Raw genomic sequence first — 27,528 nt, 5'->3', positions numbered from 1 at the left:
TGTGTCTCATGAAATCACTTGGTTCCCATTATGCCTCCTCCCTCCCCTTGCCCATCTCTACCATGGTTTTGTACGAGTGCCTCTTCTAAGTGCCAGAGCAGCAATAGCCATTTAAAATACTGTTGCAATTTCATGCCCCCCAAATTTCCTCCCTTATTTTTAAACTTTGATCATTACAGTCCCTGAATGTAGCTTTTTTTTTTTGGTGAGCTGCAGGTTTGGGTGGGTTATTTTAATGTCACTGCTGTTTAGAACAAACTGGTCCGCTTCCTAAAAAAGCCAAATGTTTAATCAATACATATCCTTCTGTGTATAATAAATACAGTTCTGCCATCACTTTTTGAAGGGAGAATGCTTTCAGTTTGAGCCAAGTAGTTTACAAAATGGTGAGGGAGGATAGTTGTTGTTGTTGTTGAGTTTTGTATTTATTTTATTAAATAGATGTTTAATGAGATAGGGCCAACCGGTGGCTGAGAGCATAGAAACGGTAGTGAAATTCAGGGGTGGGCTGAAGGGAGAAATCTTTCCCACAGATGAGTTCATTTTGAACATTTGCTCCATTAGCATTCACTCCACTTAAGCTGAGTAATTTCTTTGGCTCCCGTTTGTTTCCTGGGTGATAATTTGACAGCCTTACAATAAACTGAGCGTTAAGAAGCAGGTTGGTGTACTTGGAGTGCGCGCTAGGTAGGGAAGCTGCCCGTTTGTGGCTCGCTTCCTGAACTTTGGAAGAAAAATCCCATTTTAAACCTGTAATAACAGAAGCTGATTACTTCCCATCAGCTGCCTGGCTTGCAGGGCAGAATTTTCAGGCTAGTTATTGCACGCACCGCTCTGCCATAAAGTACAAGGTCTGTAAATTAAAGTTGGACCATAAGAGGTTTAATCTGCGCTTTTATAGGTCTCTTAATCCAACGGTCATTTTGTATTTCAGGCTCTGAATATATTATCAGGCTTTGGGGAGGAGCTTTTCTTTTTTATTGGTTTTATTTTTTTTCTTTTCTGTGCTTGGGATGTATTTGTTTGTTTGTTTGTTTGTGGGGTCTTTAATTTCTGTGGTGAATTGCAGCCAGGAAAATATTGATGCCTTTTGTCTCCCTCTCTCCCTCCTCCCCTCAAACTATAGATTAGAAATGGTAAACAAAGTTGTTACACGCTGAAGAATAAAGACTTGGAACGTGCTTCAAAAGGAGTCATTTACTTGGAGCTGGATGTCCTATTTAATCCTGTAAGTTGAAATAGTTCCTCTTTGCTTATCACTGGTGTAAGAAACGTGAATCTTGCAAGGACACAGATGGAGGACTTTTCCTTTGCAAACCAAAAGCCGAGCAGGAAAAGTCCTGACCTGGTTGCATCTGGTGGTGAAGGGAGATTTTATACTGTGGCAAACGAAGTACTGGGACATCAGAGCTCTGTGATGGTGTCTCTAGGGAGATGGGACAATGCATGGGGAATTTTTGGCCTGACAAGTGACCACAAGTGCCTTAGGAGGGAGATGCTGATTACTGTATAGCAGAGTTTCACCAGCAACAGGCAAAAATAAAAGAACTTAATGTCGAGGCTATTATACATTACTTTTAACACCTACTTGCTTCCCAAAAAGCTGACCCATGATGTTCTCTTCCCAGGGTGTTGACAGGAAAATGAACGAGGCATGTACACGTTGCACTTAGTTTTTAGGTGGCTGAGTCAGTCTCAATTGTTTATGCCTTGCAGCCTTTTACCGAGTTAAATCCTATTTACTAAGGCCATCAAGGGCTGCACCACAGCTCTGCTCTTGCTGAGGTGAGCTCAGTCCTGCCCAATTTAACTCACCCATAGAGGTGAGCCCAGTCCAGCCCAATTTAACTCACCCACAGAGGTGAGCTCAGTCCATCCCAATTTAATTCACCCACAGAGGTGAGCCCAGTCCAGCCCTGTTTAACTCTCCCAGCAGTTCCTCCTAAGCCGTGTAGAGGCTGAAAAGAGTGAAAGATCCTGAAACTCTGGTGATGCAAAAATGCAATAATGTATTCCAACTGCATGACATCCTTTTAAAATGTTTATTTTTTTACAAAAGCCATTATTTTATCTTGTGGTTTCCTCTTAGATAAAAGCCAGCATTAGGACCTTCAAGCCCCGAGCAAAGCGCTTCACGGAGGACAACCGCAAGTTTTCTAAGAAGGTGAAAATTGTGCCTCTGCTAATCTCACATCTGGGCTGGAAAGAGTTGAATTGCTGTAGCATGGTTGCAAGAACAAACCTATTTATGCAGAAAATGCTGGACACATGTAAATTCTCCTGATTTCTGTATGCGCTGGAAGGTTTTTCTGTGTTAACATGAAATTGCTTTCTGATCCAGTTTGCGTCAGTAGTTCTGCTTCATGCTTCAGAGTGGGGGAAATGATGGTTCACACAATCACTGAATGTTTAGGAGTTGAGAGGAGACCTCTCACGATCAAGTCTGGAGAAGAGGAGGTTCAGGGGTGACCTCTATGCTGTCTACAAGTGACCTGAAAGGAGGCTGTAGCCAGGTGGGGGTTGATCTTGTCTTCCAGGCAACCAGCAACAGAAGAAGGGGACACAGTCTCAAGTTGTGCCAGGGCAGGTCTAGGCTGGATGTTAGGAAGAAGTTGTTGGCAGAGAGAGTGATTGGCATTGGAATGGGCTGCTCAGGGAGGTGGTGGAGATGCCATCCCTGGAGGCGTTAAAGAAAAGCCTGGATGGGGCACTTAGTGCCGTGGTCTGGTTGATTGGCTAGGGCTGGGTGCTAGGTTGGACTGGATGATGTTGGAGGTCTCTTCCAACCTGGTTGATTCTATGATGTCCAACCCTCTGCCAGAGGAGGATCACCTCAGGCTGTTCCTTCTATGAAGCAAGTGGTAGAACACCCCCTCCAAAGCCCTGCTATTGGAATTTTGTCAGCTCCTTTTTCTAGCAGCTTTGGTTCTTTACCAAAGTCTCAGTCTGGAGAGGAGAAGGGTCTGAGGTGACTTTATTGTGACCTTTCAATATCTTAAGGGAGCCTGCAAGAAAGCTGTGGAAGGACTTTTTAGGCTGTCAGATAGTGATAGGACTGCGGGAGTGGAACAAAGCTGGAAATGGGTAGATTCAGACTGGACGTTACGAAGAAGTGGTTCAGCATGAGGGTGGTGAGAGCCTGGAATGGGCTGCCTGGGGAGGTGGTGGAAGCCTCGTCTCTGGAGGTGTTTAAGGCCAGGCTGGATGAGGCTCTGGACAGCCTGATCGAGTGTGAGGTATCCCTGCCCATGGCAGGTTTCTTTCCAATCCTGACCGATTCTATGATTTACCACCCAAAGCATTGATCAAACAGCTTCTGGGAAGGGTTGCACTCGTATTTACCTTTGCTCCATGCCACCATTAGAGCTGCAAACCCAGACAGACATGAGGTAGGTGTCAGAGCTGCTGAATCACCTCAGCAAGGCCTGACTCATCCCTTCCCTCAGCATGGAGTCTGTGCTGAGATCCTTGGGGAGAGGTATAAAATCCAACTCACCTTCAAAAGAGGCTGCCAGCTCTCAAGGTCTCTAAGGAAATCAGGCTGGACAGTAGGGGTGGGGGGAATGATTTTTAGAGCCTCCTAGACTTGCCTAGGAGTCAGTTGTGGATGTTACATAGTTTGCAGCCCCTGAAGCTGAACAACAGCCTTATTTCTTTCTTTGGGAAGGAATTAAAAGGTCCATAGGATTCTAGAACAGTGGCCATTATCCTATTATTTAAACAAAGCTGTACTATAATAATGCTAAAATTCCCTATTTATTTGTGTGGACTAATCCAAGACATGAAGAGAGGAAGTTTAGTGTCTTGACTGCATTCACTCTGGCCCTTTTCCTAAGACACTTCTATATTCTGAGAACTGAAGGGGAACGAAGGTAGGTTTGTGTTACCATTTGTAGTTTTGCATTAAGGTGTGGTGGTTTGTCCTTTCTGAAGACTAAAATAAATCTGCAAGGTTTGGGTGTAATCAGAAAGCAGACAGGAGCTGGAGTGTGTTGCTGAAATAGAGGCTTTATTTGTAATATGTGCCTTGGTATGCATTTGTAGCTTAAATTATCCCTGGGTTTGAAGCAATAGTAGCATATTAAGTGTGTTTGATTAAACTCCTCTTCTCCTTCCCTCCTCCCACTCAATATTTATCAGATCTTATCAAGAAATGTTGATCGTGTGAAAAAAATCACCATGGCAATATGGAATACAATACAATTCCTTCGGAGCTGCTTTCTCTGGGAGTCCACAGTGAAGAGCATGATAGCATTTGTGGTAAGTGGATTTCTTCCTTTATTGCTAAGGGATCCCTGCTAAGGGATGCAGGATCCTTTTATTGCTAAGGGATCCCTGCTAAGGGATGCAGGATCTCAAGTGTTTCCATGTCTCCTCCACCACCAGCATAAAGCCCTTCACAGTTTGCTGTTATTGGTATTTAGTAACTACATAGCTGCAGAGGCCAGGTTTCAAGGCATCTTGGGCCATATTAGGCCTGATGGGTATGGAAATTAGACCTTCAGGAGAAGCCTTTCTGTACTTAGTGCAGAGGTGTTCACCAGCCTGCACTGGTGAAGATGTCCTCCACCATGGAGATCTTCAGGTGGGTGACAGCACCCTGTAAAGGCTGTGACTGTGATCACTCTAGGCTTTTTTTTATTTTATGTTTTAATATGGCAGCTGGGTGGTAGGAAAGGAATGAATTGGTGGCCAAAAGATGAGTCTTGACTCTTCTGTCTTCTGTTGCAATGAGGAGGCACTTTACTGCCAGTTATTATATACCTGCTGCCCTATGGCATATCAGCAGCTCTGCCGATGCTGCCTGTTGCAAATCTGTTCTCTTTGTGGTAATAATATGTTGCTTTTCAAAACAAAAAGACAAACAGAAAGGAAAAGTCTGGTCAGTGAGGTCTGCTGTGCTCTGCAAGCAAAGAACCAACTTCTCCACCTGCCTGTCCCACTTTTTAGTTTCTCTTTTGTTCTTCTTGGTAGTAAGCATCCAATTCACAATTTTCTCATAATCCGCTTGAGCACAAAAAGTTTTTGCCTGCTGTGATATTTTCTTCATGGTTCAAATGTTTGGCTGCAAAATTGTTTTGTGGTGGTCCAGCATAAAGAAAGTAAGTTTTTGAGTTGTGTTTATTAAGCAAAATACAATCATAGAATCAACCAGGTCGTTCAACTTACTCAGCCCACCCCTTCTAATACGCCCTAGGACACCACTGGCCACAAAAGCACCTTGCCAGCCCATGGTTATATGGAGAATGGATACACCTGTGTGTGTGTGTGTATCCCAAAATATCAGCAATATCCCTATATGTGGAAAACATTGTGTGTAGAGTTAAAAGTGCTCCTAAATCAGGAGAGGTCTTAAAAGACTTTGTCTGTGTATTAACCTTGAGCTAGTTTGAGCCTAGCTAGAATGTTTTGATGAGAAGAATTAGATTACAGGCGGTGAAAAGGAAACAGTGGTGATGTCTGCTGCAGTCATAGGCTTGCTGAGATGGGTAAGAACAAGAACAGATATGTAGATAACACAGTTGATGTCTGGGCTTTGGGCTGAACTTCTCTCTCTAACCTAACCTGCCATCTGTGTGTCTAATCCACCTGCTTCCTAACCCCCCTGGCCGACCCTCCATACTACCTTAAACATAAGGCAAGATCTGGGGTAAGGTAGAGGGGTGGGAGGAAGGTAGAAGGGTGGCTGAGAGTCCCTCCTGGGGACTCAGGTTTCTGGGAGGGCTGTTGTGTTTCTGTATTACCTTTTAACTTGTATATTTCTGTCTATAGCTGGATAGATTGTAAATATCTGCTTGTATATTGTGCTAAGCTGTAAATATAAAGCTTCATTCAGTTTCCAGAGCTGGCTGAGTCTAGTCTGGGTGATTTGCAAAGTCGGGGGGGGTGGGAAACACCCAAACCATCACAAACCTCCTTCAGTTCAGCATTCAGAGGAATTGATAGAGTTTTAGGACCGAAAAGATGTTCAATCATTCTGCTCTGGTTAATTTTGCTGTAGTTGTCTCTGTATTCAATCCAAGCAACCAGCAACAGAACAAGGGGACACAGTCTCAAGTTGTGCATGGGAAGCATAGGCTGGATGTTAGGAGGAAGTTGTCAGAGAGAGTGATTGGCATTGGAATGGGCTGCCCAGAGAGGTGGTGGAGTCACCATCCCTGGAGGTGTTCAAGAGAAGCCTGGCTGAGGCACTTAGTGCCATGGTCTGGTTGATTGGATAGGGCTGGGTTGGCCTGGATGATCTTGGAGGTCTCTTCCAACTTGGTTGATTCTATGATTTTGCCTGAAATTTACCTCTCCAAGAGGGCTTTAATTTAAAGACATCCAGAGACATATGAGTACATCCTGTATGATTCTTCTCATGTTCATTCTTCATATCCTGCCTAGAACAATTTGCTCCCAGTTTCTGGGGTGAACATTGTGTGTTTAACCTGGTCCTCATCACTCCTTCCTTCCGTATGACAACATTCCCTGCCTTCCCTGCTCCCCCTTCTTCCCTGGTCGTAGAAGTTAAGTCCATAATAACTCAATCATTCTCACTCTACAATATGTATTTTAAAAACATTTTAAAAGCTAATTTTAGCCCTTGAAGGATTTTTCCTGAGGAATTAATGCATCGTTGCACATTGTGCTTGTGATTTTATACAACATAATTACACCTTCTATTGACAGTTTTCTCTGCATTAATGGTAATTATGTCATTTAATGAAATTACAGTAATTGCATTAAAAAAAAAAACACCTATAATCTGGTGCAAATTAAAAGGATATATTGACTGGAATTTTTACTATCATGGATATTTTTTTCACAGTTTGCATGATAGTTGCAAGAGACATTGACAGGATCAGGCAAACGATGGGAACGCAGCCACCCCCAGCACCTCCGGTGTGACTGGCAGTGCTCGCTGCTGATTTGCTTCAGGGTCCCTGCACACTCACCCATGCCAGCATACTTCATTTTTGCTGGCAGCTTGTCCCACTATATCAGGTTTAGGTTTCTTGCTAATGAAGGTTGCTGTGCCAGGCTGGGTACAGGTGGGAGCTGTTTCTTCAGCTCGGCCCTAACTGGCAGCCTGGGCCAGCCAGAGGAGGAATGCAGCAGGCACAGGCAGTGTTTATTTATTTAGCAGTGCCGCTGCACTGTGTTTGATAATTGGTTTATGATGGGTTAGTATTGGGAGGAAAGGAAGGAATATGTGGTGATGCAATGTAATGTGGAGTTTCTGGTCCAGCTCTCTGCAGCTATTTATTGGTGGGCAGCTGTGTTGGGATCACATTGGTGCAGTTTGGGCTTCCCAAAAAGCCATCCGATGCAAGAGCAGGGAAGCCCTGGGAGTTTTGGGTGCTCAGTGGAGCTGCTGAGGTTTGTGAATTCAGCAGGAAATCCAAACTTAAGCTATTGAGCTCCTTGCTGCAGAGGTGAGATTTTGAAAACCTTCTCCAGTGAGATCTCTAAAGCTTTTAAATTCAGAGAGAGCTGGAGGATGCTCCTTTTTGGCTCTGGCCTCCGGGGCTGTGGGAAGTGGAAGCATGAGGGGTCACAGGGCACACTAGGTGAGGCTGCATGTATGTGCATTTCTGTGCCACTTTACCTCAGTCCTAATCTAGGATAGCAGCAGAGAGAAAGGGTTAGACTCTGGAGTCCATGGACTTTGGGCATCTCTACTGAGTGTGCTCTTTAACACGTTGTCACTTGAGCTTGTGATACAGGAGCTGGATCTGAGCCCAGTTAAACTCATCTCATAGAGGAGACAGCAACCATCTTATTAGATGTGAACAGTTTTTAATCGCTGTTGAGCTGGGCTGTATTTATACTGATGACCCAGAGGCAGAAGGCCATTAGCTTGTTGCCAGTGTCCTCTAAAATTGCTAACTGCATATCAGTAAGAGAGAAAATTTCTTTTCTCTCAGGAGAGATGTTTGTTAATCTAAGCCTTCTGGAGCTTACTTGTGGTAAATCTTTCATTCTTCATGTGGACAAGTGTCTTCTGCATGCTATGGCTTGGCTTTCCCAAGCACAACACAAAATGTTCTAGTCCTGTATGTACTAAGCATAATTCAACCCTGGACATGACAACAATATATGGGTAAATCCAATTTAACTTGGGCATTGTTTTGCAGTACAGTGATTTTTTTTTTTTTGCCTTGGTGGGTAGGGAGCTGTAGATTAATAAAGGGAAGTTCTTGGGACAAAACTTTACCAGGGAGCATGAGAAATCTATGGAGAAGGGGGACCAGTAACAGCTATAAAATCCAAACAATGTAGGATAGACACTGAGTCACCAAGCATCTCTCGGACCTCTGGCCAGCCAAGCAGAGGACATGGGTTCATTTTAGCTGAGCTAGTGCAGGAGGGATGGACTAGATGACCTTTGGAGGTCTCTTCCAACCCAAACCATTCTATGATTTACCAGTAGGTGATGATAACTCACTCTTCTATGGGCTGGGGAATGAAGATGTGCTCTCATATGAGCTTCCTTAAAAATCTTTCTTCTTTTCCCCATCAATTGTTCGCTAATTTTGAGCAAGCAATTCCCTGATACAAAGCACAAACCACCCTGCAACGACTACATATGTAACTGATGAGAAGGATATAGTCTTTTTTAGTCTTTTTTTCCTCCCTTTTTTGTTTTCATCCTCATAGCCAAAGATGAAATACACATCATTGTTCCCCAACTATTCGGGAACAGCATCAAAGTGATGGCAGATTAAAATGTCTCCACATTCAAAAACTAAGTGAAATGAATAGATGTAATCCTAAAGAGTGAAAAATGAGTATTCTTCAAACACTGAAGAGGGACTTGGAAAAAAAGAAAGAGCTTGACTGAAAAAAGAAGTTAGAGGAAAAGAAAAAAGAAGTTAGAGGAAAAGAAAAAAGAAGTTAGAGGAAAAGAAAAAAGAAGTTAGAGGAAAAGAAAAAAGAAGTTAGAGGAAAAATAAAGAGAAGTTAGAGGAAAAATAAAGAGAAGTTAAAGGAAAAAAGAAGAGGAAAAGAAAAAAGATAAAAGAAGTTAGAAGTTAGAAAAAAGGGGGAAAAGCTAGAGAAAAAGAAAAATGTTAAAGAAAAAGAGAAAAAGAAAAGTTAGAGGAAAAAAGGAGGAAAAAAGTTAGAGAAAAAGAAAAAGAAAAAAGAGAAAAGAAAAGAAAAGGAAAGGAAAGGAAAGAAAAGGAAAGAAAAGGAAAGAAAAGGAAAGAAAAGGAAAGAAAAGGAAAGAAAAGGAAAGAAAAGGAAAGAAAAGGAAAGAAAAGGAAAGAAAAGGAAAGAAAAGGAAAGAAAAGGAAAGAAAAGGAAAGAAAAGGAAAGAAAAGGAAAGAAAAGAAAAATAGAGGAAAAAAACAAGTTAGAGCAAAAGAAAAAAGTTAAAGAAAAAGAAAAAAGATAAAAGAAGTTAGAGGAAAAAAGAAGAGAAAAAGAAAAATGTTAGAGAAAAAGAAAAGTTAGAGGAAAAAAGGAGGGAAAAAAAGTTAGAGGAAAAGAAAAATAAAGAAAAAGAAAAAAGAAAAAGAGAAAAGTTAGAGAAAAAAAGAGGAAAAAAAAGAAGTTAGAGAAAAAGAAAAAAGTTAAAGAAAAGGATAAAAAGAAGTTAGAGGGGAAAAGTTAAAGAAAAAGAAAAAAGAAAAAAGAAGATAAAAAAAGAAGTTAGAGAAAAATAAAAAAAGTTTAAAAAGAAAAAGAAGTTAAAGGGGAAAAAAAGAAGTTAAAGGAAAAGAAGTATTAATGCAAAAGTGGTCTGCACTTCTGCTTTCTTGTAGAGCTTTTGCTAAGGGCTTTTCTTTCTCAGCTCACTTGCAGCTTCTGTTTTGCTATACTTGTGAAGAAATAGTAAGCAGAGGCACAAATGCAGCTCCTATTTCAGGGGGGAAGCAGAGAAATAACACTCTGGGACACAAATTTGTTCGTGCATAAGGCTAAAGCTAGTGCCGGCAGAGCAGTCAAAGGCAGGGAAGGCTTCAGGAATTTGACCTGCTAATTCTCCAAAGCCTCTAACATTTCCTCCCCTCTTTCCTTCTGTAAACCCCTGGCAAAGGCACATCTTCAGACTTGTTGTCTTGAACTGCAGCGAAGAGGTTGGATCAGAGGTGTGTTTTGATTTCAAGCTATTATATCCCAGTAAAAGCATTATCCTAATGACGGAGGAAATGTTTCTATCCTGCTCCCTCCTCGCTGCTCATGGCAGTGCCTGTGAAAATTCACCATTTCTGCCTGCAAAGCTGTTAGGAGCAGTTACCTGACACATGCAGGGGTCTGATCGGGTGAGAAACAGACTTCTCTGGATAGTTAAAGCTGATGGTTTTACCCTTCTCCCAGCGATTTGTTACATTGCTGGTGTTATTCTTCTGTGGTTAAGGGGGAATACGATTTAAGCTTGAGATCCCAGGCTTTGCTTTGCTGCTGCAGTTAAAATTCCTGGAATAGCAACAGTGCTATTGGTGATGCTGAGAGACGAACAGCAAAGTAAACACGTGTTATTTCCAGCTCCTTCAAGAATGCAAGAACAAACAAGGACAAAGTTAATAGGGAAATAACCACTTAGAAGCTTGACAACACAATAAACAGGACTTAAAAAGCAAAGCTTGAAGCTTTGGAGTCAGGGTGAGAGGGAGCTGAGCAGAGCCCAGTAGAAGTATTCCCTTTAACTTTGAAAAGGATACATGGTCTTATGTTTCCAGCTCAGGGGTTTGGGGGATTTGCTTTTTAGCAGTGAAATGATCCAAAAGGAAAACAAAACTAGTTTTTATTGTTGTGGTTGCATCTGAGGAGTAATACTTACCTCCTCTAGGCCTGCTTAACGAGGCACTAAAAAGTCCCCTACATTTAGCATTGTGGGATTTCCTCTTCAGTGAAGTCTGTACTATGCTCATATAGCGCTTTCTCTCTCTCTCCCTTTCTCTCTCTTGCTCTCCCCCTTTTTCTCTCTCCCCCTTTTTCTCTCTCCCCCTTTTTCTCTCTCCCCCCTTTTCTCTCTCCCCCTTTTTCTCTCTCTCCCCTTTTCTCTCTCTCTCCCCTTTTCTCTCTCTCCCCCTTTCTCTCTCTCCCCCTTTCTCTCTCTCCCCCCTTCTCTCTCCCCCCCTTTCTCTCTCCCCCCCTTTCTCTCTCCCCCCTTTCTCTCTCCCCCCCTTTCTCTCTCCCCCCTTTCTCTCTCCCCCCTTTCTCTCTCCCCCCCTTTCTCTCTCCCCCCCTTTCTCTCTCCCCCCCTTTCTCTCTCCCCCCCTTTCTCTCTCCCCCCCTTTCTCTCTCCCCCCCTTTCTTTTCTCTCTCCCCCTTTTCTCTCTCCCCCCCTTTTCTCTCTCTCCCCCTTTTCTCTCTCTCCCCCTTTTCTCTCTCTCCCCCTTTTCTCTCTCTCCCCCTTTTCTCTCTCTCCCCCTTTTCTCTCTCTATCTTTCTCGTATTGCCAAACTTGCGTGCATCACATAGGAGTGATTCCTCCATCGCTCGTAATGAGAGAGCCTCTGACTCCTGAACTGCATTATGTTGGTCTGAGTTGATGATAAAGCATTTTCTACTTTTGTTATGTGTGTTAAACTCTGTAGTCAAAGTATTCTGATAAAAGCCCAGTCTGGAGGATAAGCCTCTGTACAGCTGGAATGTGTGTGCAGGCATTCAGTGGAAAATCAAAGCAAGGAAAGATGTGAGCCTGCAAGGTACTTATATTGAAATCTATCTATTTATTTCTCTCTTTCTCTCTCCTTCTCTGTTTCTCTATCTTTCCATATCTCTCTCTTGCTATCTTTGTCTTTGTTTTTTTTTTAATCTTGCTTTATCTCTTGTTCTCTTTCTCTCTCTTTCTCTGTATCTTTCTTTATATCTTTATATATATTTTTTCTCTCTCTTTCCCTCTCTTTCCCTCTCTTTCCCTCTCTTTCCCTCTCTTTCCCTCTCTTTCCCTCTCTTTCCCTCTCTTTCCCTCTCTTTCCCTCTCTTTCCCTCTCTTTCCCTCTCTGTCTCTTTCTCTGTCTTTCTTTCTCTCTTTCTCTATATCTTTCTTTGTAGTTTTCTCTCTATATCTTTCTCTCTCTCTTTCTATCTTTATCTATCTGTCTTCAGAACTCAATTAGAAGTACATAGTTTTCATCCGTTTGGCTATGTAATTAGATCCTACAACACCAAGCCCAGATGTGCAAATATTTTATCTAACAAAAACCCAAACCACCCCAAAACAAAACCCAAACTCCAACAAAAATCACAACAACAACAACAAATCCACCAAGCCCCCCCCAAAAAAAAAAACACAATGAGAAAGGTCCCTTTACAGCTAAAACCTGAACTAAATGCATCTGCTGTCAGTCCTGGCTGCCTTTGCGGTCAAGTTGTGACCTGCAGAGAACTCTGCCCAGCACTTGCGTTTGCAGATAATTTGATCTTGCCTCTTTTCTTTTTGGTTTGGTGGTTGGGTTTTGGTGTGTGTGTGTGTGTGGTGGAAGCTTTGTCATTTGTTTCAAAGCTGTCATTTTTATTAGTCTCCCTGGCTGATCTTTTTGGGCTCTCGTCAGGTGGTGTATGTTCTCCATTGTCTGCCTGGTCTTGGCAAGCTCTAGGTCCTTTTATTGCCATATGACGTGGGCGTGCTTGCAGCAGTAGCCTATAATTATACCCACCACAGGTGACAGTTACAAGAGAGCTTTGGTAATAATTTTAGCTGCCTGATCTGATGTTTATGAAGAGCAAACCCCCTTTGTGGTCTGGCTGGAGTTTGCTATATTGTTTTGCACTTTAGCTGTTTGATTTATGAAGCCCCATCCACTATTTTTTATTCTCCTGCTATATAACATCTTTGTGTCTTTTGAAGTCCTGAAGCTTTAGAAGAGATTATTGTTGATCTTGCACTGTTTCATAGATCCACACCCCCCCCCCCCCCCCTTCTATTTATTTTTGTGACATCTCATATTTATTTTGCTTTGTCCTGCAGGGTAAAACAGTACTTCTGCCTGTTGCTGGTTTTGTTTGTGTATTTAACATTGCTGAACTCCAGTTTCTAACCACTCGTTAGCAGCTACGCTGTGCTCTCCTAGCTGTGAGACTAATCACAGATTAGCATTTAATTATGGGGGGTTTGTCTTTGACTATTTAACTGGTTTATAAAAGATTGCATTCACTATCCACGATGGCAGCACTGGTGCCTGTATCATTATTTAATTGGAAAACTTTCATATGCTAAAGCTGAATTTAGCTTGCAAATCTGACTGTTGCTTTACCAACTCACACCCCAATAGTAGGAATTTGCTGCACAAAAAAATGTGGGCAAGCTTGAAGTGGATGTTGCCTGAAAGCTGGCTTTTCTCTTTTGGTGTCTTTTGCAGTTTTAGATGGTTTAGAAGAACTTCAGATTAAATGTCTTGAGCTTCTTCTGAATTTGGGGAGGAAAAAAAAAGAACCCAACAAGCCACTGTCAGAATGAAACCACACCAAAAAAAAACCCTCACCACTACCACAAAAAAGCAATAGCCCAAAAAACCCAACCCAACCAACCAAAACCCACAACCAACTGACCAAAAGAAACAACAAAACACATCCCGACCCCCCCCCCAAAAAAAAAAAACCCAAACCCCAAACCAAACAAATCCCAAAAACCCCAAACCAAAGCCAACAAAAACTCCAACAAAACAAAACCCAAAAGCCCATTGGAATGGGCTGCTCAGGGAGGTGGTGGAGTCACCATCCCTGGAGATCACAGAATCACAGAATCAACCAGGTTGGAAGAGACCTCCAAGATCATCCAGTCCGACCCTAAGGCACTAAGTGCCTCATCCAGCCTTTTTTCAAACACCTCCAGGGCTGGTAACTCCTCCACCTCCCTGGGCACCTGATTTAGTTGGGCAATTAATGAGGCAGGAGTTCCAGCACCGCTTCCCCTTTTCCAACACACCTGCCCCTTCCCCACCCTACATCTAATTTTCCCCTTTTTACCCCAAACCCAGAGCACCTGGCTTCTGTTGGAGTCTCCTCCCACCCCAGGTGTGAGCACTTTGTCCTCCCTGCCTACTCCCCTTTATAATCCCCCTCAGGAATGGCAGAAGCCCTAAGCTTGCCCACTTGGGCAGAGGATCCTCCTCCCATCGTGACTGGTGAGTGCCCATGGTGCACACTGGGTGAATGGTGGAGGTGATCTAAAGGCCGGGGGGCCTCGTGGCCCCCCGGTTAGGTAGGCTAGAGACTCAATGATTGCTCTAACATCACCCATGGGTGCTGGCTGGGTCTCCTTAATCTTCTGTGTTTAAGCTGCTGCTTTCTGTTCACTTATGATGAGTTGAAGTGGTTGCCTGAACTGGAAGCCTTGAGTGATCTGTTCTAGTGGGAGGTGCCCCTGACTATGGCATGGGGGTGGAACTGGATGAGCTTTAAGGTCCCCTCCAGACTGAACCATTCTATGTCCCAGTCTTTATTTATTAATATTAATGAAGTCACTCCTCAGTCTCCTGTTCTCCAAGCTAAAGAGCCCCAGCTCTCCTCAGAAGGAAGATGTTCCATTTCCTTAATAATTTTTCTCTCTGCACTGGGATGTCAAGCAGTTCCCTGCCCTTCTTGAGCTGAGGGGCCCAGAACTGGACACAATATTCTGAATGTGGCCTCACCAGGGCAGAGTAGAGAGAACCTTCTTGTAGTTAATTATACCACTTATCCACTAGATAGAATAGAATCAACTAGGTTGGTTCAGGAAGGTGTTCAAGAAAAGACTGGATGAGGCATTTAGTGCCATGGTCTAGATGACTGGCTAGAGCTGGGGGATAGGTTGGTCTGGATGAGCTTGGAGGTCTCTTCCAAACTGGTTGATTCTATGAAAAACCCACCCCAAGCCAATCAGTAATTTGGAACTCCTATCAATTGAGTAATAGGTCAGCAAACAAGAGAAATTGCTTTGTGACCATTTGCTGGCTTATCTGGTCCATATCAGAACCCCCTCCCTATTATTTTCCCAATTTGCCTGTTGCCTTTCCTGAAAGTTCTCTTAATTCCTAGGTAAGAAATTGCATAAGCAAAGATGAAATTAATATTCTGAGTTTAATGAGTTCTGCATCTGTGTGAGAGTCATTAAAGAGAAGCCTGAGAGAGAAGCTACTTTACCCCAGCGCTATTGGAAATAGCAGAATTTGAGAAGCTTATGTGTAAAATTCCCAAAGTCTGGCACAGATTTGCACTGTGCAAGCTGTGTGGAAAAAGGGATACAGCTCAGCCCAGACTTTTAAGAACCAGAAATAAAAGGTAGGAAACCCATGGTATCTATTATGAAAAAGGTATGTTTTAGGAAATGAAATGTTGTTAAAAGGGGAAAATACTTTCTTAGTCTGTGCTTTTTTTCCCCCCCTAGAACCTCAGGTGTATTGATTTTCTTTCAGTCAGGATCTGCTGGGGTTTTTTTGTCTCATTATTCCCATTATTTTGACCTGGCACCTCTTAGTAACTACTTTAAATCAGGTTTACAGAAAGATTGGAGATTTGGACTATTATCTCCCTTGTCATTGGTGGAACAACTCTATCAGTATTTTGTGTTCTCATATTTTAGGCTTTTTTTTTTTCTCCCCTGCCCCTGATTTTTTAAGAGGCAAATCCTTTGACTTTTAACACAGATGTAATCTTAGAGCAGTGCATTCCCTAGAAATATATAGGCAGGTTTTATATTTCTCAAAGAGGAGAATAAACAGAGGCACGTCTGTAGGTGGTTTAAGTTGCTGTAACTCCACGGACTTCAACCAACCTGTGTTATTTAATAACAGTTAAAAATCCTCCATCCTCATTTTGGGGCAAGTGCTGTCAGCTGTGGAGCTGCAGAAGGGGATGTAAAGCCTGTAGATGGCGACGGACCCTCAGGAATGAGGCAGCTTTAGCAGTCAAGCTTCTGTCAGATTTTTCTGGCAGGTTTTCTTTCTCTTGCCTGAACTCTTTTATTTTAGGTTTAATTCAGCCCTTCTCTCAGCTCTAATCTAACACTAGTTGCAGAAATCTTGACAACTGGAAGAAATTTCCTGTTTGAAGGTAATGCAACATTTTGGGTTTATGGTGGAGACAGATGCACCTTGAGGGGTTTCTCTTAAAGTATTCTGCTTCTTGTGGGGCTTTGTTTTTTCTTCTTGCAATAAGAAAGTGTTGGATCCCTGACAAGATCTGAAATAAATGGGGGTTAGTTTAGAAGCTACAAAGCAAATGTAATTGTGTTTTTAAAGCCTCTTTTGCTTCTCTTCACTAACAACTAAGATGTGCTTTAGCTTAGAGGTTAGTGTTAAGCAAGCAGGAAAGTTCTCAGGTTAAGGACAGCAATACCAAACAATAAAAATACCTGAAATCAGGGTATCTCCTTTCCACCTTTTTTTGCTTTCAGCATTGATTGTAAGGCAAAGCTGGAACAGTGGATAATAGCATCCAACAAATCTGATTTAAAACCAAATCTGCTTTAAAAACAAGTCAATCTATACTATTAGTTATTAACAAATTTGACTGTTGTCACAGTAAAGGAATCCCTGAAACACCAATACCAATAGCACCACAGAGTTCCCATTGCTTCCCTCCACACTTGATGAAAATGGGATCTATTGCTCTTAATTGTGATACCCACTCTGTAATCAAGCATGTCTTGGTTTCAGAGGTTTGGGGTTTGTTTTAAAAGTAGTGCTATGATTTTAAAAGGTGTTAATAAATATGTCAGGCACGGAGTATTTTGTAGTAGCCTAATCTGCTGATTTATTTTAGCCTTTGCATTACCCAGGTAAAGTCAGCATATTCACTGAAAGGTGAGTGTCAGATGTGAGCAAAAGCCTCCACTCAAACAGCCTTTATTTGCTCTGCCAGCTCAGGTTCAGAACTTCGGCTTGCTTTTTTGGAGCAGTCACTGTCTTCTGTACTTGCCTTCAGCTTTCATCTTTTAATGGAACAGAGGAGCTGCACAGCTCTCTATCAAAGCCAATTGTCAACTTTCATTAGATGTGGTCTATTGTTTGTTCAGATTAGAAATAACTGCATTACACTTTGACTTTGAAGGCTTGTTTGTTTTTAAATATACTAGGTATATGTGACCTTTGTGTCATCTGTGATGCACTTGGCTTGACAAATTTGAGAGATCCATTTAAACAGCAGCACAAACTGTTTGTAATGCAGGTACTTCACAAAAGGCACTTCTTGTGGGTCTGCAAAAGTAGAACAAAATCCTGCAGCTAATAGAAAGTAATGATAGATTCACATAGAGCGCTGTTAGCTAGCACCGTGCCTCAAATGCCTCACACAGGGTGGGGAAAAACCTCACCCCTGCTTAGTGCAAGTGCAGCACCCCTGATTTAGGGTGAGGATTCAGTTAAAAGCCCTATTATGCATTCTCCATCTGATAGAACAAGGGGACACAGTCTCAAATTGTGCCGGGGGAAGTCTAGGCTGGATGTTAGGAGGAAGTTGTTGGCAGAGAGAGTGATTGGCATTGGAATGGGCTGCCCAGGGAGGTGGTGGAGTCACCATCCCTGGAGGTGTTGAAGCAAAGCCTGGATGAGTCACTTAGTGCCATGGTCTGGTTGATTGTCTAGGGCTGGGTACTAGGTTGGACTGGATGAGCTTGGAGGTCTCTTCCAACCTGGTTGATTCTATGATTCTTTGTGGCCTCTGTCAGAACATTATGGCAAGGAAGTCTAATTCCATTTAAAAAAAAAAAAAGTAGTAAGCAAATTTCTTTAAAATATTTAGGGTCTGAAATGGGAAATGCATAATTGAGGCAGAGATATTAGCTGCCTTTTTATTTTACTCTTGTTTTTTTTTCCCCCTCTTTAACTGAACATGCCCATCAGGAATTAGATGATGACTTGTTCATAGCACTTAAGAAAACTTCCCCAGACACTTCCATGTACACCTTTGGGAAAATTATTTGCAATGATATATTTCAATTTCCTTAATAAACTAGACCTGTCTTCCTAATTCCCTTTCCCTCAAGTCCCTCCATGGGGGCTAGGGAATGAAGTGTTTTGAAGTTATTACCAGCTAACTGTTTCTATGAATAAAAAACTAATCTATGCTTTTACATCTATATACACACACATATATTCTAAAGCTGGGAAATAAACAGCAGCAGTGAAAAAGGAAATATGAGATTAATAAAAATGAAGACATTTTGCAGAGCTGTTCTGGATTGTTTTAATAGTTTTTCTTTCCTTTTCTTTTCTTGGAAGTAGTCCTCCTCTAATATGCATTCTAATGGCTTCTCTGCTTTCTGTTTTAAAAGTTTGATGAATACTGGCAGAGATATTGGTCCTTTAGTGCCCAGTGAATGCTGTTCTACACACTGATACCTATAGTAGCACATAGAGAGTGACTATGAGATCAAATGCTCTGGTTAAAAAGCCTTAGGGAAGCATTATGTGTCTGAGGTCTGATCTATTGTCTGGAAGGTCGGAGAGTGTTAATGCACTCTGCAAAGATTAGCCTCCCTCTCTAATTGCTCTAACACTTCCTTAAAGGATTTAAACAGTCAGGAAAGGTGATGCTCCTTGTCAGTTTTTGTCTTCTGACAGCTGTTGAAGTTTATCTGTCTTTCCACGGAGACCACTAGATCACATAAAGCGAGCGATGTCAGCAGCGTGAACCCTGAATTAGGACGGAGAGCAGCGAGTGCTGTTATTTACAACTTCGTTATTTCAGCGTTTGGAGGCTTGAAGGGCTGGGGACAGGGTTGCTGCTGCAAGCAGTGCCATTTACCCTGGCTGGTGGGAACTCCCTGTGCCTCACCAAAACAGAAAGTTTTAACTTGCTGAGTTTGATGAACAGTCGTACTTTGAACTCCGAGGTGGATCTCATTATGGTCTGCATCCCTCGGAGCCCAGCCGGTGCTTCCCCACCTCATCTCCGCAGTACCGAGGCAGTGCTGTGTGAGTAGCAGCCACTGCTGCTGGCCGCAGCGCCGCTGTTTGAGCTAAGTGCGGGGCTAACTCCCAGCTGCTGGCAGCCACTTTGTGCTCTTTACCCCCAAATTTTCCCTCACCAAGTCCGATAAGGATTCGACTTCCTTTGGTTCACAAAGCTGAAATCACGTATATAAAAACTACTCAAATCTGGTAAAGCTCATGCAGGAGAGTTGGGTGTTTTTTCTGCTGCTTCACCAGCATGTCCACACCGACAAGCACCTGATCCTCCTCGCTAGTTAAATGAAGCCAAACAGAATCAGAACCATTTAAAAGAACCAGGCTGCTGTTGTGCAGCCCTATCTGTTTGAAAAACCGACTTGAAGCAGCAGATAGTGTTGCAGCCAGTTCAGAAAACTAACCTAGTATAAAGGCTTTTGTTTGCGAAGGAAAAGCAGTTTAAAAGGCAAGGGCTGAAAGAAGGCGAATGTCAGTGAGAAAGGAGAAGCACGGTTCAAGCCCTGGGGAATGTGGAAGAGTTAATATTTCTGCATCAATCCTAACATTGGAATCCTAATATTGGAATCTTAATATTGTGGCATCCTAACATTGACAGGAGCAGCTTGATTGTAACAAGAGTGGAATCTGACCCATCTCTTTTTAAATGTCCATTCCCATTTCCCAGACAGATGTGTGTCCTGTTTCCCTGCAGCTCACACACCATGCCAGCTCCTGCTGAACAGAAATCCATCCTCTATAGTTAGGGGTTGGTTTTTTTTTCCCCTTTTCTGGTGGATCAGAAGCTTTTTTGATTTGAGATCCTGACTGTGTTTTTTTGCTAGTCTTGCAGCATCTAAACGCCTCGGTGGATATAATCCATTCCGCACATATAAATGTATAAATATGACCTATATAAATATACATACATTTAATGCCTCTTCTCTAGACTCTGAGCAGATGACTAATGCAGCTGTGCAGAGGAGAAAAGGATTTATTTAAAGGGAAAGAAAAAAGGGGGAAAAATAAAAAAGCAGCCCTCTTGACTCTGAATCGGAAATTGAGGAGCAGAATTCATCAAGTGTACTCTGATCGCTCTCACATGGGTAGTTCCTCCATCCCCTCCTGCATAGCATGTTCCTTTGCACTGTTGCTATATTACATGAAATGTTTCATCTGTATATAAAAATTAAAAATTCAAACAAAAATCTGGCCCACATGAAGAACAGGCCCTTTGGGCATATGGTTCATTATGCATATTCGTTTAATTACTAAAACACTTGGGATGTCTCTACTGCCCTTGCTTTCAACTTGTAAAGTTGGATCTGTTCTGCAGCACAGAATATGTTGAGCAGGCATGTGTCATAAAGGACTTCAGTTTTCTCCTGCTTAAAGCTCTATGTAATGTTCTTGGCTGGCTTGTTGGGATTTACTGAATATTAGTTCAATGCATTGCATCAAAACAGCAATTCAGGACCTCATTTTTTTCCCCCCCTTAACACCTCTCTAACCCCCCTCCTCCCCCCCCAAAGGCAAAGTTTTACAGTGGTTAGTGCAGAGTTGTGTTTAGTAATATGAGACCAAGGCTTTAGATTGCAGACACATTCCCACAAAGCACCTAAAGTCTCACATTGAAGCTGTATAACTTTTATTAGCTAAGAAGGGATTGCTGTGATAGTGTGACTTTAATTGATTTTCAGGGCAAACAGGTGGTGATGGTTTAGGCATCCCCTAGTCTCCTGCCATTCCTAATTTGGAGCTGCACATATAATAGCTTTATTAAAATAAACAATCTCCTGGCTTTACTTTTACCTGAACAGCTGCTTGGAATTGCAAGAGTCTTGCAACTTCTTTTTGCTGTTGTTTGTATTTTAAGATTGTTCTGTATTTTGGAAAGGTTCTGCTGGTGGAAAAATCTCTCTTACGTAGCTCTGCTGTTGGTACCTTGGTGTGTTTGGTGCTTAGTATCTTACAGTTGTACTACATTTAGGGTATAATTACACCAAGTCTCCCAGTCATCTCCAGGCATTTGTTCTGTGTGCTGCAGTTTTGTCACACTGCAGATTATGAACCTGCTGAAATTGCTTAAGCATGCTGGAATTGACTCACACCGTTCTCAGTGCTCGGTGCACTTCGGCTGTGGGGGGAGAGATAGGGTTCACTTAGGAGTTTTGTTTTCCTTTTGGCTGTGGGAAATGGGACTTGGGTGGATGAAAAGACCTTCAGGGCTCCAGCATGGGGCTGTGGTGGGGGAATCCCACTTAAAGCATAAGGAAAGAGAATAATCTGAAATCTTTTGCCTGAAAGGATGTTGTCTTACTGCTTCATATGTGCTTTAAAGGTATTTTTAGAGTTCTGGTTTTGTGATCTAGGTTTACTAGATCAGGTATGAGGTGAGGCTGAGGGAGCTGGGGGTGTGCAGCCTGGAGAAGAGGAGGCTCAGGGGGGACCTCACTGCTGTCTACAACTACCTGAAGGGAGGCTGTAGCCAGGTGGGGTTGGGCTCTTCTTCCAGGCAAACAGCAACAGAACAAGGGGACACAGCCTCAAGCTGTGCTGGGGGAGGTCTAGGCTGGATGTTAGGAGGAAGTTCTTGCTAGAGAGAGTGATTGGCATTGGAATGGGCTGCCCAGGGAGGTGGTGGAGATGCTGTCCCTGGAGATGTTCAAGAAAATCCTGAATGAGGCACTTAGTGCCATGGTCTGGTTGATTGGCCAGGGCTGGGTGCTAGGTTGGCCTGGATGAGCTTGGAGGTCTCTTCCAACCTGGTTGGTTGGAAAGGACCTCAAAGACGATCTAGTTCCAACCCCCTGCCATAGGCAAGGATACCTTATATTATAGAATCTTAGAATCAGTCAGGGTTGAAAGAGACCACAAGGATCATCTAATTCCAACCCCTGTGCCATGGGCAGGGACACCTTACTCTAGATCAGGTATATGAAACAACAATTTTTTTTGGTTTCTATTCTTGTTTTTTTTTTTTCCTCACTCTCCCCTTTCTTTTAAGATCCTTCCCCATTGCCTTTTGTCTGTGATTGTTACCCCTTTAGAAACAACATGCAGATTTTATTCCCCTGACCCAGTCCCAGCAGATTACCCCAAGAGATAGAAAACTGTTGTAATATTTTTTCCCTGTTTTTTTTCAATTTTAAGCTTGATTGCTGGAGGGTCTTAACTGTATTTTACTTGGCACAGGAAATGTAAAATATGTTAGATAAAAACATGAGGGAAAAATTAGACCAGTCAGCGTGCCAGCAAGCAGCTCTTTCTTTTAGGCTGCAGACGCTGAAGGTTTTGAAGTCTTTGACTCCAAAACTGTTGTAAGCACACAAATATAGAACCCAAAACTCGTGGTGTTGTGGTTGGTTTTCTTTTGATTAACACTTTTGGGGTTAGGGAGAAAGAGAAAGTAGCAGCCACAAGAAAGCTGTATAGGCTGGCGGTGGGCTGGTAGGCTTTGAGGTCTAAATATATGCGTCTTGAAGGACAAAGAAGACCCCCTCCCCCCCACCCCTGCCTCAGCCACACATCCTTGTGTTGAAAATGCTCACCCACACTGGCTAATTTGTCAGATAGCTTTCATATAGCTGGAATGCCATATTTAAACCTTAACTGAACTATAAACCCAGCAGATGATAAGCCCAGTGAAATAAACTTGAACCAAGTGGCTCTTCCCTGACCCCTCGTGAAAAGGAGGATTGCTAAGAGTATTAGTTTTAATTTTCTGGGCTGGTTCTTCTCATTAATGTAACCAAAATAAGGGGGAAACACTGGGGTTTTAATCTGAGTTTTATTTTGTTTACCTTTTCCTGATCCCATTCATAGAATCAAGCAGGTTGGAAGAGATCTCCAAGATCATCCAGTCCAACCTATCCCCCAGCCCTATCCGGTCAACCAGACCATGGCACTAAGTGCCTCATCCAGGCTTTTCTGGAACACCTCCAGGGATGTGGACTCTGCCACCTCCCTGGGCAGCCCATTCCAATAAACCTGTTGAATGTATTAATGACCAAAGCAGTTCAGGCTCAGAGTAAGGATATTTTGTAAGTGTCTAGCACCCCAGTCTCCCTCCATGGAGTTAGCAGCATCATTGTCCCAAGAGGATGATGGAGAACAGATTGGAACACTGTTAGCTCCTCTGATTTCACTGCAACTTTTTCCAGGATAACATCTTTTTTCCTTAAAGCATCATTTCTTAGTCTGGTGATTGCACATGAATCACAGCTTTCATTTAAAACACAAAAGAGTTTCTACTTCTTAGCAGCAGCAGCGAAAATGAGATCCTCCAGAACAGTCTAAAGCAAACAGTGGGAGGGAGGGGGAAAAGTAAAGCCCCAACACACATTGACTTCAATAGCAAGAGATTTCTGTTGTATGTTCCTCAGAGATCTTTGTTGATGATGATGATTTGTTTGTCGTCTTTTTTCCTCTTGGGAGTGGGAAGCCTCGGAGGTTGTTCTGCTCTTCTTCAGAGCAGTGGTGAAGTCACCATCTCTGAAGGGATTTAAAAGCTGTGTAGAGCTGGTGCTGATAGGCTGGATGTTAGGAGGAAGTTCTTCATGGAGAGAGGGACTGGCATTGGAATGGGCTGCCCAGGGAGGTGGTGGAGTCACTGTCCCTGAAGGTGTTCAAGAAAAGCCTGGATGAGGCACTTGGTGCCGTGGTCTGGTTGACTGGATAGGGCTGGGTGATAGGTTGGACTGGATGATCTTGGAGGTCTCTTCCAACATGGTTGTTTCTATGACATGGCTTACTGGAAGATTTGGCAGTGCTGGGTTAGTGCTTGGATTTGATGGTCCTAAAGGTCTCTTCCAACCAAACCAGTTGTATGAATCTATGATACTTTTTGAATGTTCATGCTGGTGGTAAAATTGTGATCCTGATGACTGTGATTCTTCTTGTTTAAAGGCTTTATTTCATCACTGTCTCCTTATCATAGAATTAACAAGGTTGGAAGAGACTTCCAAGATCACCCAGTCCAATCTATCACCCAGCCCTAGCCAGTCAACTAGACCATGGCACTAAGTGTCCCATCCAGTCTTTTGTTCAACACCTCCAGGGACGGTGACTCCACCACCTCCCTGGGCAGCCCATTCCAATGCCAATCACTCTCTCTAAGAAGAACTTCCCCCTAATATCCAGCCTTTGCATCCCATGGCACAACTTCAGACTGTGTCCCCTTGTTCTATTGCTGGGTGCCTGGCAGAAGAATCCAACTCCACCTGGCTACAGCCTCACTTCAGGTAGTTGTAGAGGTCCTTGTTTCATCTTCAGGCACAATGCAAATTGTCAAGCACAAGTTGAGTGTTTTGGCTCTCTTTCCTCTTTAACCTCATCCTGGGCCACTTTCTCATCAGTCTGCAGCTAGGACAAGCAGAGATGGGAGGTGTGGATAAGGCAAGCCAGGATATGGCTTTGCAGCTCTGTCATTTAGCTTACACAGACTACTGAGGTGGACAAATGTGGCCATGTTTCTGTTACCCAAAGCATCTTCTGACAAAAAAATCATCTCTGCATCCTAGGAAATTATACAAACATATCCTTTATTCCCTACTTCTTATTGCTATGCAGTGTGGAATGTAATATGGAGTTATTTTAGGACACTGTTTGATATTTGGAGTTTTTAAGTGGTTGTGGTTTGGTTTTTTTTTTCTGAGCTCCTTTGGTTTTTGATTTCAGTTGTGTTTGTGCTTGCAACAGAGTTTGTATAGAGGAGCTAAGATTTCTGCCTGTGGTACACCCTTAGAAATTAGTAAGCTGTATGCTGATGTGTGGAGCAATGCAGAGATAATTTGTCACCTGGCATAAATATTTAAAGTATATTTTATATTCCTTCAGGTCATTTTTTTGTTGTGGTCATCACTGTTCAATGCAACACACATTTCATACCACTATTGAGATGTTCTACCTGCTGCTGCTGGGGACACAAAATAGCAGATTGAATCGAAAGTAAACAGGTTTCTTCTGACAGTGCTGGTATATTTAAGTGTAATTTCTCTTCCTGCCACATCTTACTGCATTGCAATGAGGGAATAGCTCTGCTCAAAACTTCTCCTTGAGCTGCAGCCTGGGAGCTGCGTAGTGGCATAGGAGAGCTCTAAGCTAGCCATGGCACTATGCGGGAGAGCATCATATGGATATGGGAAGGGAGAGTATTGGTACAAGTGATTCTGGAACACATCTTTGGAGGAGGATCTATTCTTCAGAGAGTGTTCAAGGCCAGGCTGGATGAGGCTTTGAGCAACCTGGTCTAGTAAAAGGTCTCCCTGCCCATATAGCCTGGAGAGGAGGAGGCTCAGGGGAGACCTTATTGCTGTCTACAACTACCTGAGGGGTGGTTGTGGCCAGGAGGAGGTTGCTCTCTTCTCTCAGGTGGCCAGCACCAGAACGAGATGTCACAGCCTCAAGCTATGCCAGGGGAAATTTAGGCTCGAGGTGAGGAGAAAGTTCTTCACTGAGAGAGTCATTGGACACTGGAATGGGCTGCCCGGGGAGGTAGTGGAGTTGCCATCCCTGGAGCTGTTCAAGGCAGAATTGGACGTGGCACTTGGTGCCATGGTCTAGCCTTGAGCTCTGTGGTAAAGGGTTGGACTTGATGATCTATGAGGTCTCTTCCAACCTTGGTGATACTGTGGGTGGTTTGGAACTAGATGATCTTCGAGGTCTCTTCCAACCCTAAAACATTCTGTGAGTCTATGAAAAGGAAAATCTTCGGGAGAGACAAATAAGAGGGAAAAAGCTGTGTGACTGCTTCAAACTTTTATTTGCCATGCCCTGAGGTGGGTGCTATATTAGACTAATTTCCATAACTGTTGTAAGCTCCTTTTTGTAATCTTCTCCCTAGTCGAATGCAGAAGCCAGCCCAAGAGCACCAACTTCATTAATGCACTCATCAGGCTGAGCCCATGCCATGTGCCCTGATTGTTGTTAATCCATATTCACCACTGTTCACACCTGTAGTGCCTGTATCTGCAGGAGATACCTTTGGATATACCTATATATATCCATATGCATGAACATACTGCTCTTTGTCAATGTGCTCATTCTCTCCTCTACTCTTTTACTCTCCCTTTCTAAGGGCAGGAATAAGTATCTGTCAGAAACCATTTGTTGTTGACAGGCTTATTGCCTCTGAGGGATTTGAGTGCCCTTTTGGGGAGCCAGTATCTTATGTTACTGCCTAATATCCTCTATTTTGTTTGGAGCAGAAGGATTGAAAGCTTAAAAAACAAATGCTAGGGAGTCTGTCCCTGAATATTTGTTTATAAAGTCTGTTTGTGCATACATGGCAACTTTTGACTCCATAACAACATAACAGAGACAAGCTGAAAGCAGGTAATTCCTCTCCCCTGTAAATAAAGAGGAGCACAGCTTTGTGTCTCAAATTGCTGGAGCAGCTTTGCTATGAGGACAGACTGAAAGAGTTGGGGCTGTACAGACTGGAGAAGAGGAGGCTCCCAGGTGACCTTCTTGTGGCCTTCCAGGATCTGAAGGGAGCCTACAAAAAAAAGCTGGGGAGGGACTTTTTAGACTCTTAGGGAGGAACAGGACTGGGGGGAATGGAGCAAAGCTGGAGGTGGGGAGATTGAGACTGGATGTGAGGAGGAAGTTGTTCATCATGAGAGTGGTGAGAGGCTGGAATGGGTTGCCCAGGGAGGTGGTTGAGGCTCCATGCCTGGAAGTGTTTAAGGCCAGGCTGGATGAGGCTCTGAGCAGCCTACTTTAAGGTAGGGTGTCCCTGGGCATGGCAGGGGAGTTGGAATTGGCTGATCCTTGTGGTCCCTTCCAACCCTGACTGATTCTACGATTCTAAATCAAAATCAGTGTTTTGGTTTAGTTCAAAACACGACTTGGGACAACCACAGCAATATCAGCTCGACATTTATCTGCTGGCTTTGGGAATTGCACAGCCCCTGTTTATAAATTGCAAGGGAACTTTGGACAAAGCTGGTAGTTGTTTAGACTCCAGTTGAATTCTATGTGGCTTTGAAACTTGAAGTTTCAAATAGTGTTTTTCACAGCTCCACTGATGAGGCATTTCATTAGCATCGGAGCTAAGAATATAACTTTTATTTTTTCCCATTGCTTTCTTGCATGCATTTAATTTCTTTTCACTTATTTTTTTTTCCATCTGATGGAATCTGTCCTTCTCCCATCACTGTTACTTGCTGAGATTTACTCTGTCACACAACACAGGACCTTTTGCTTTTTCACAAGGGCTTACCAGTTCAGAAAGAGCCTGGATTGTAGAGTTAAAAAATAAAGAGTATAATCACTGTATAGAAAAGTCACCCAGTAAAGCCTATCCATTGCTAGATTTCCAACCCTCTTAAAACTCCCCTGTCCCATGCCTGTGGCTGTGCTGGTGACAAATGTTTTATGGGCATGCTTTAGTAGACACCCGTCTAAAATCTGTTCCTAATAGACAGATCCTAAATTGGAACCAGAGGGGCAGAAACCCCAGATTTGAAACGTGTTTCTGAGGGTTTGTTTTTACTTTCAGTTGAGACTGCCTCCTCTCATCTTTTGTACTGCTGTCAAAAAGGCCACTCTGGTGGTTGTTCAAGCTCCATGCTTCTTGACAGGAACAGTTGGACCCCTCTTCAATGATTTTCAGATGAAACAGCTTCCAACCCTCCAGAGCTTTAGCTTGTAGTTATTAGGTCCTTTGAAACAGCAACACATTAATCAGCTGAAATCAAGTGGTCCTTTCTCCAAGGCTGTG

The 27,528-nt window shown here is 43.0% G+C and overlaps 1 protein-coding gene across 5 annotated transcripts in view; it reads left to right on the top strand.

The window, feature by feature from the left end:
• MCTP2 (multiple C2 and transmembrane domain containing 2) overlaps positions 1–27,528 on the top strand; it is a 159,501-nt gene that overhangs the window by 99,117 nt on the left and 32,856 nt on the right. For all 5 annotated transcript variants that reach the window (XM_064158037.1, XM_064158035.1, XM_064158036.1 and 2 more), the window contains 3 exons: positions 1,127–1,228; positions 2,090–2,164; positions 4,141–4,260. In XM_064158037.1, the coding sequence (XP_064014107.1) occupies positions 1,127–1,228; positions 2,090–2,164; positions 4,141–4,260 (297 nt within the window). The remainder of the gene's footprint in view (positions 1–1,126; positions 1,229–2,089; positions 2,165–4,140; positions 4,261–27,528) is intronic.

The sequence above is a fragment of the Pogoniulus pusillus genome, chromosome 17, assembly GCF_015220805.1.
Source record: "Pogoniulus pusillus isolate bPogPus1 chromosome 17, bPogPus1.pri, whole genome shotgun sequence".
Classification (NCBI taxonomy): Eukaryota; Metazoa; Chordata; class Aves; order Piciformes; family Lybiidae; genus Pogoniulus; species Pogoniulus pusillus.
Note: the sequence above shows the minus strand (reverse complement) of the source record. Positions and strands in the feature narration are given on the sequence as shown.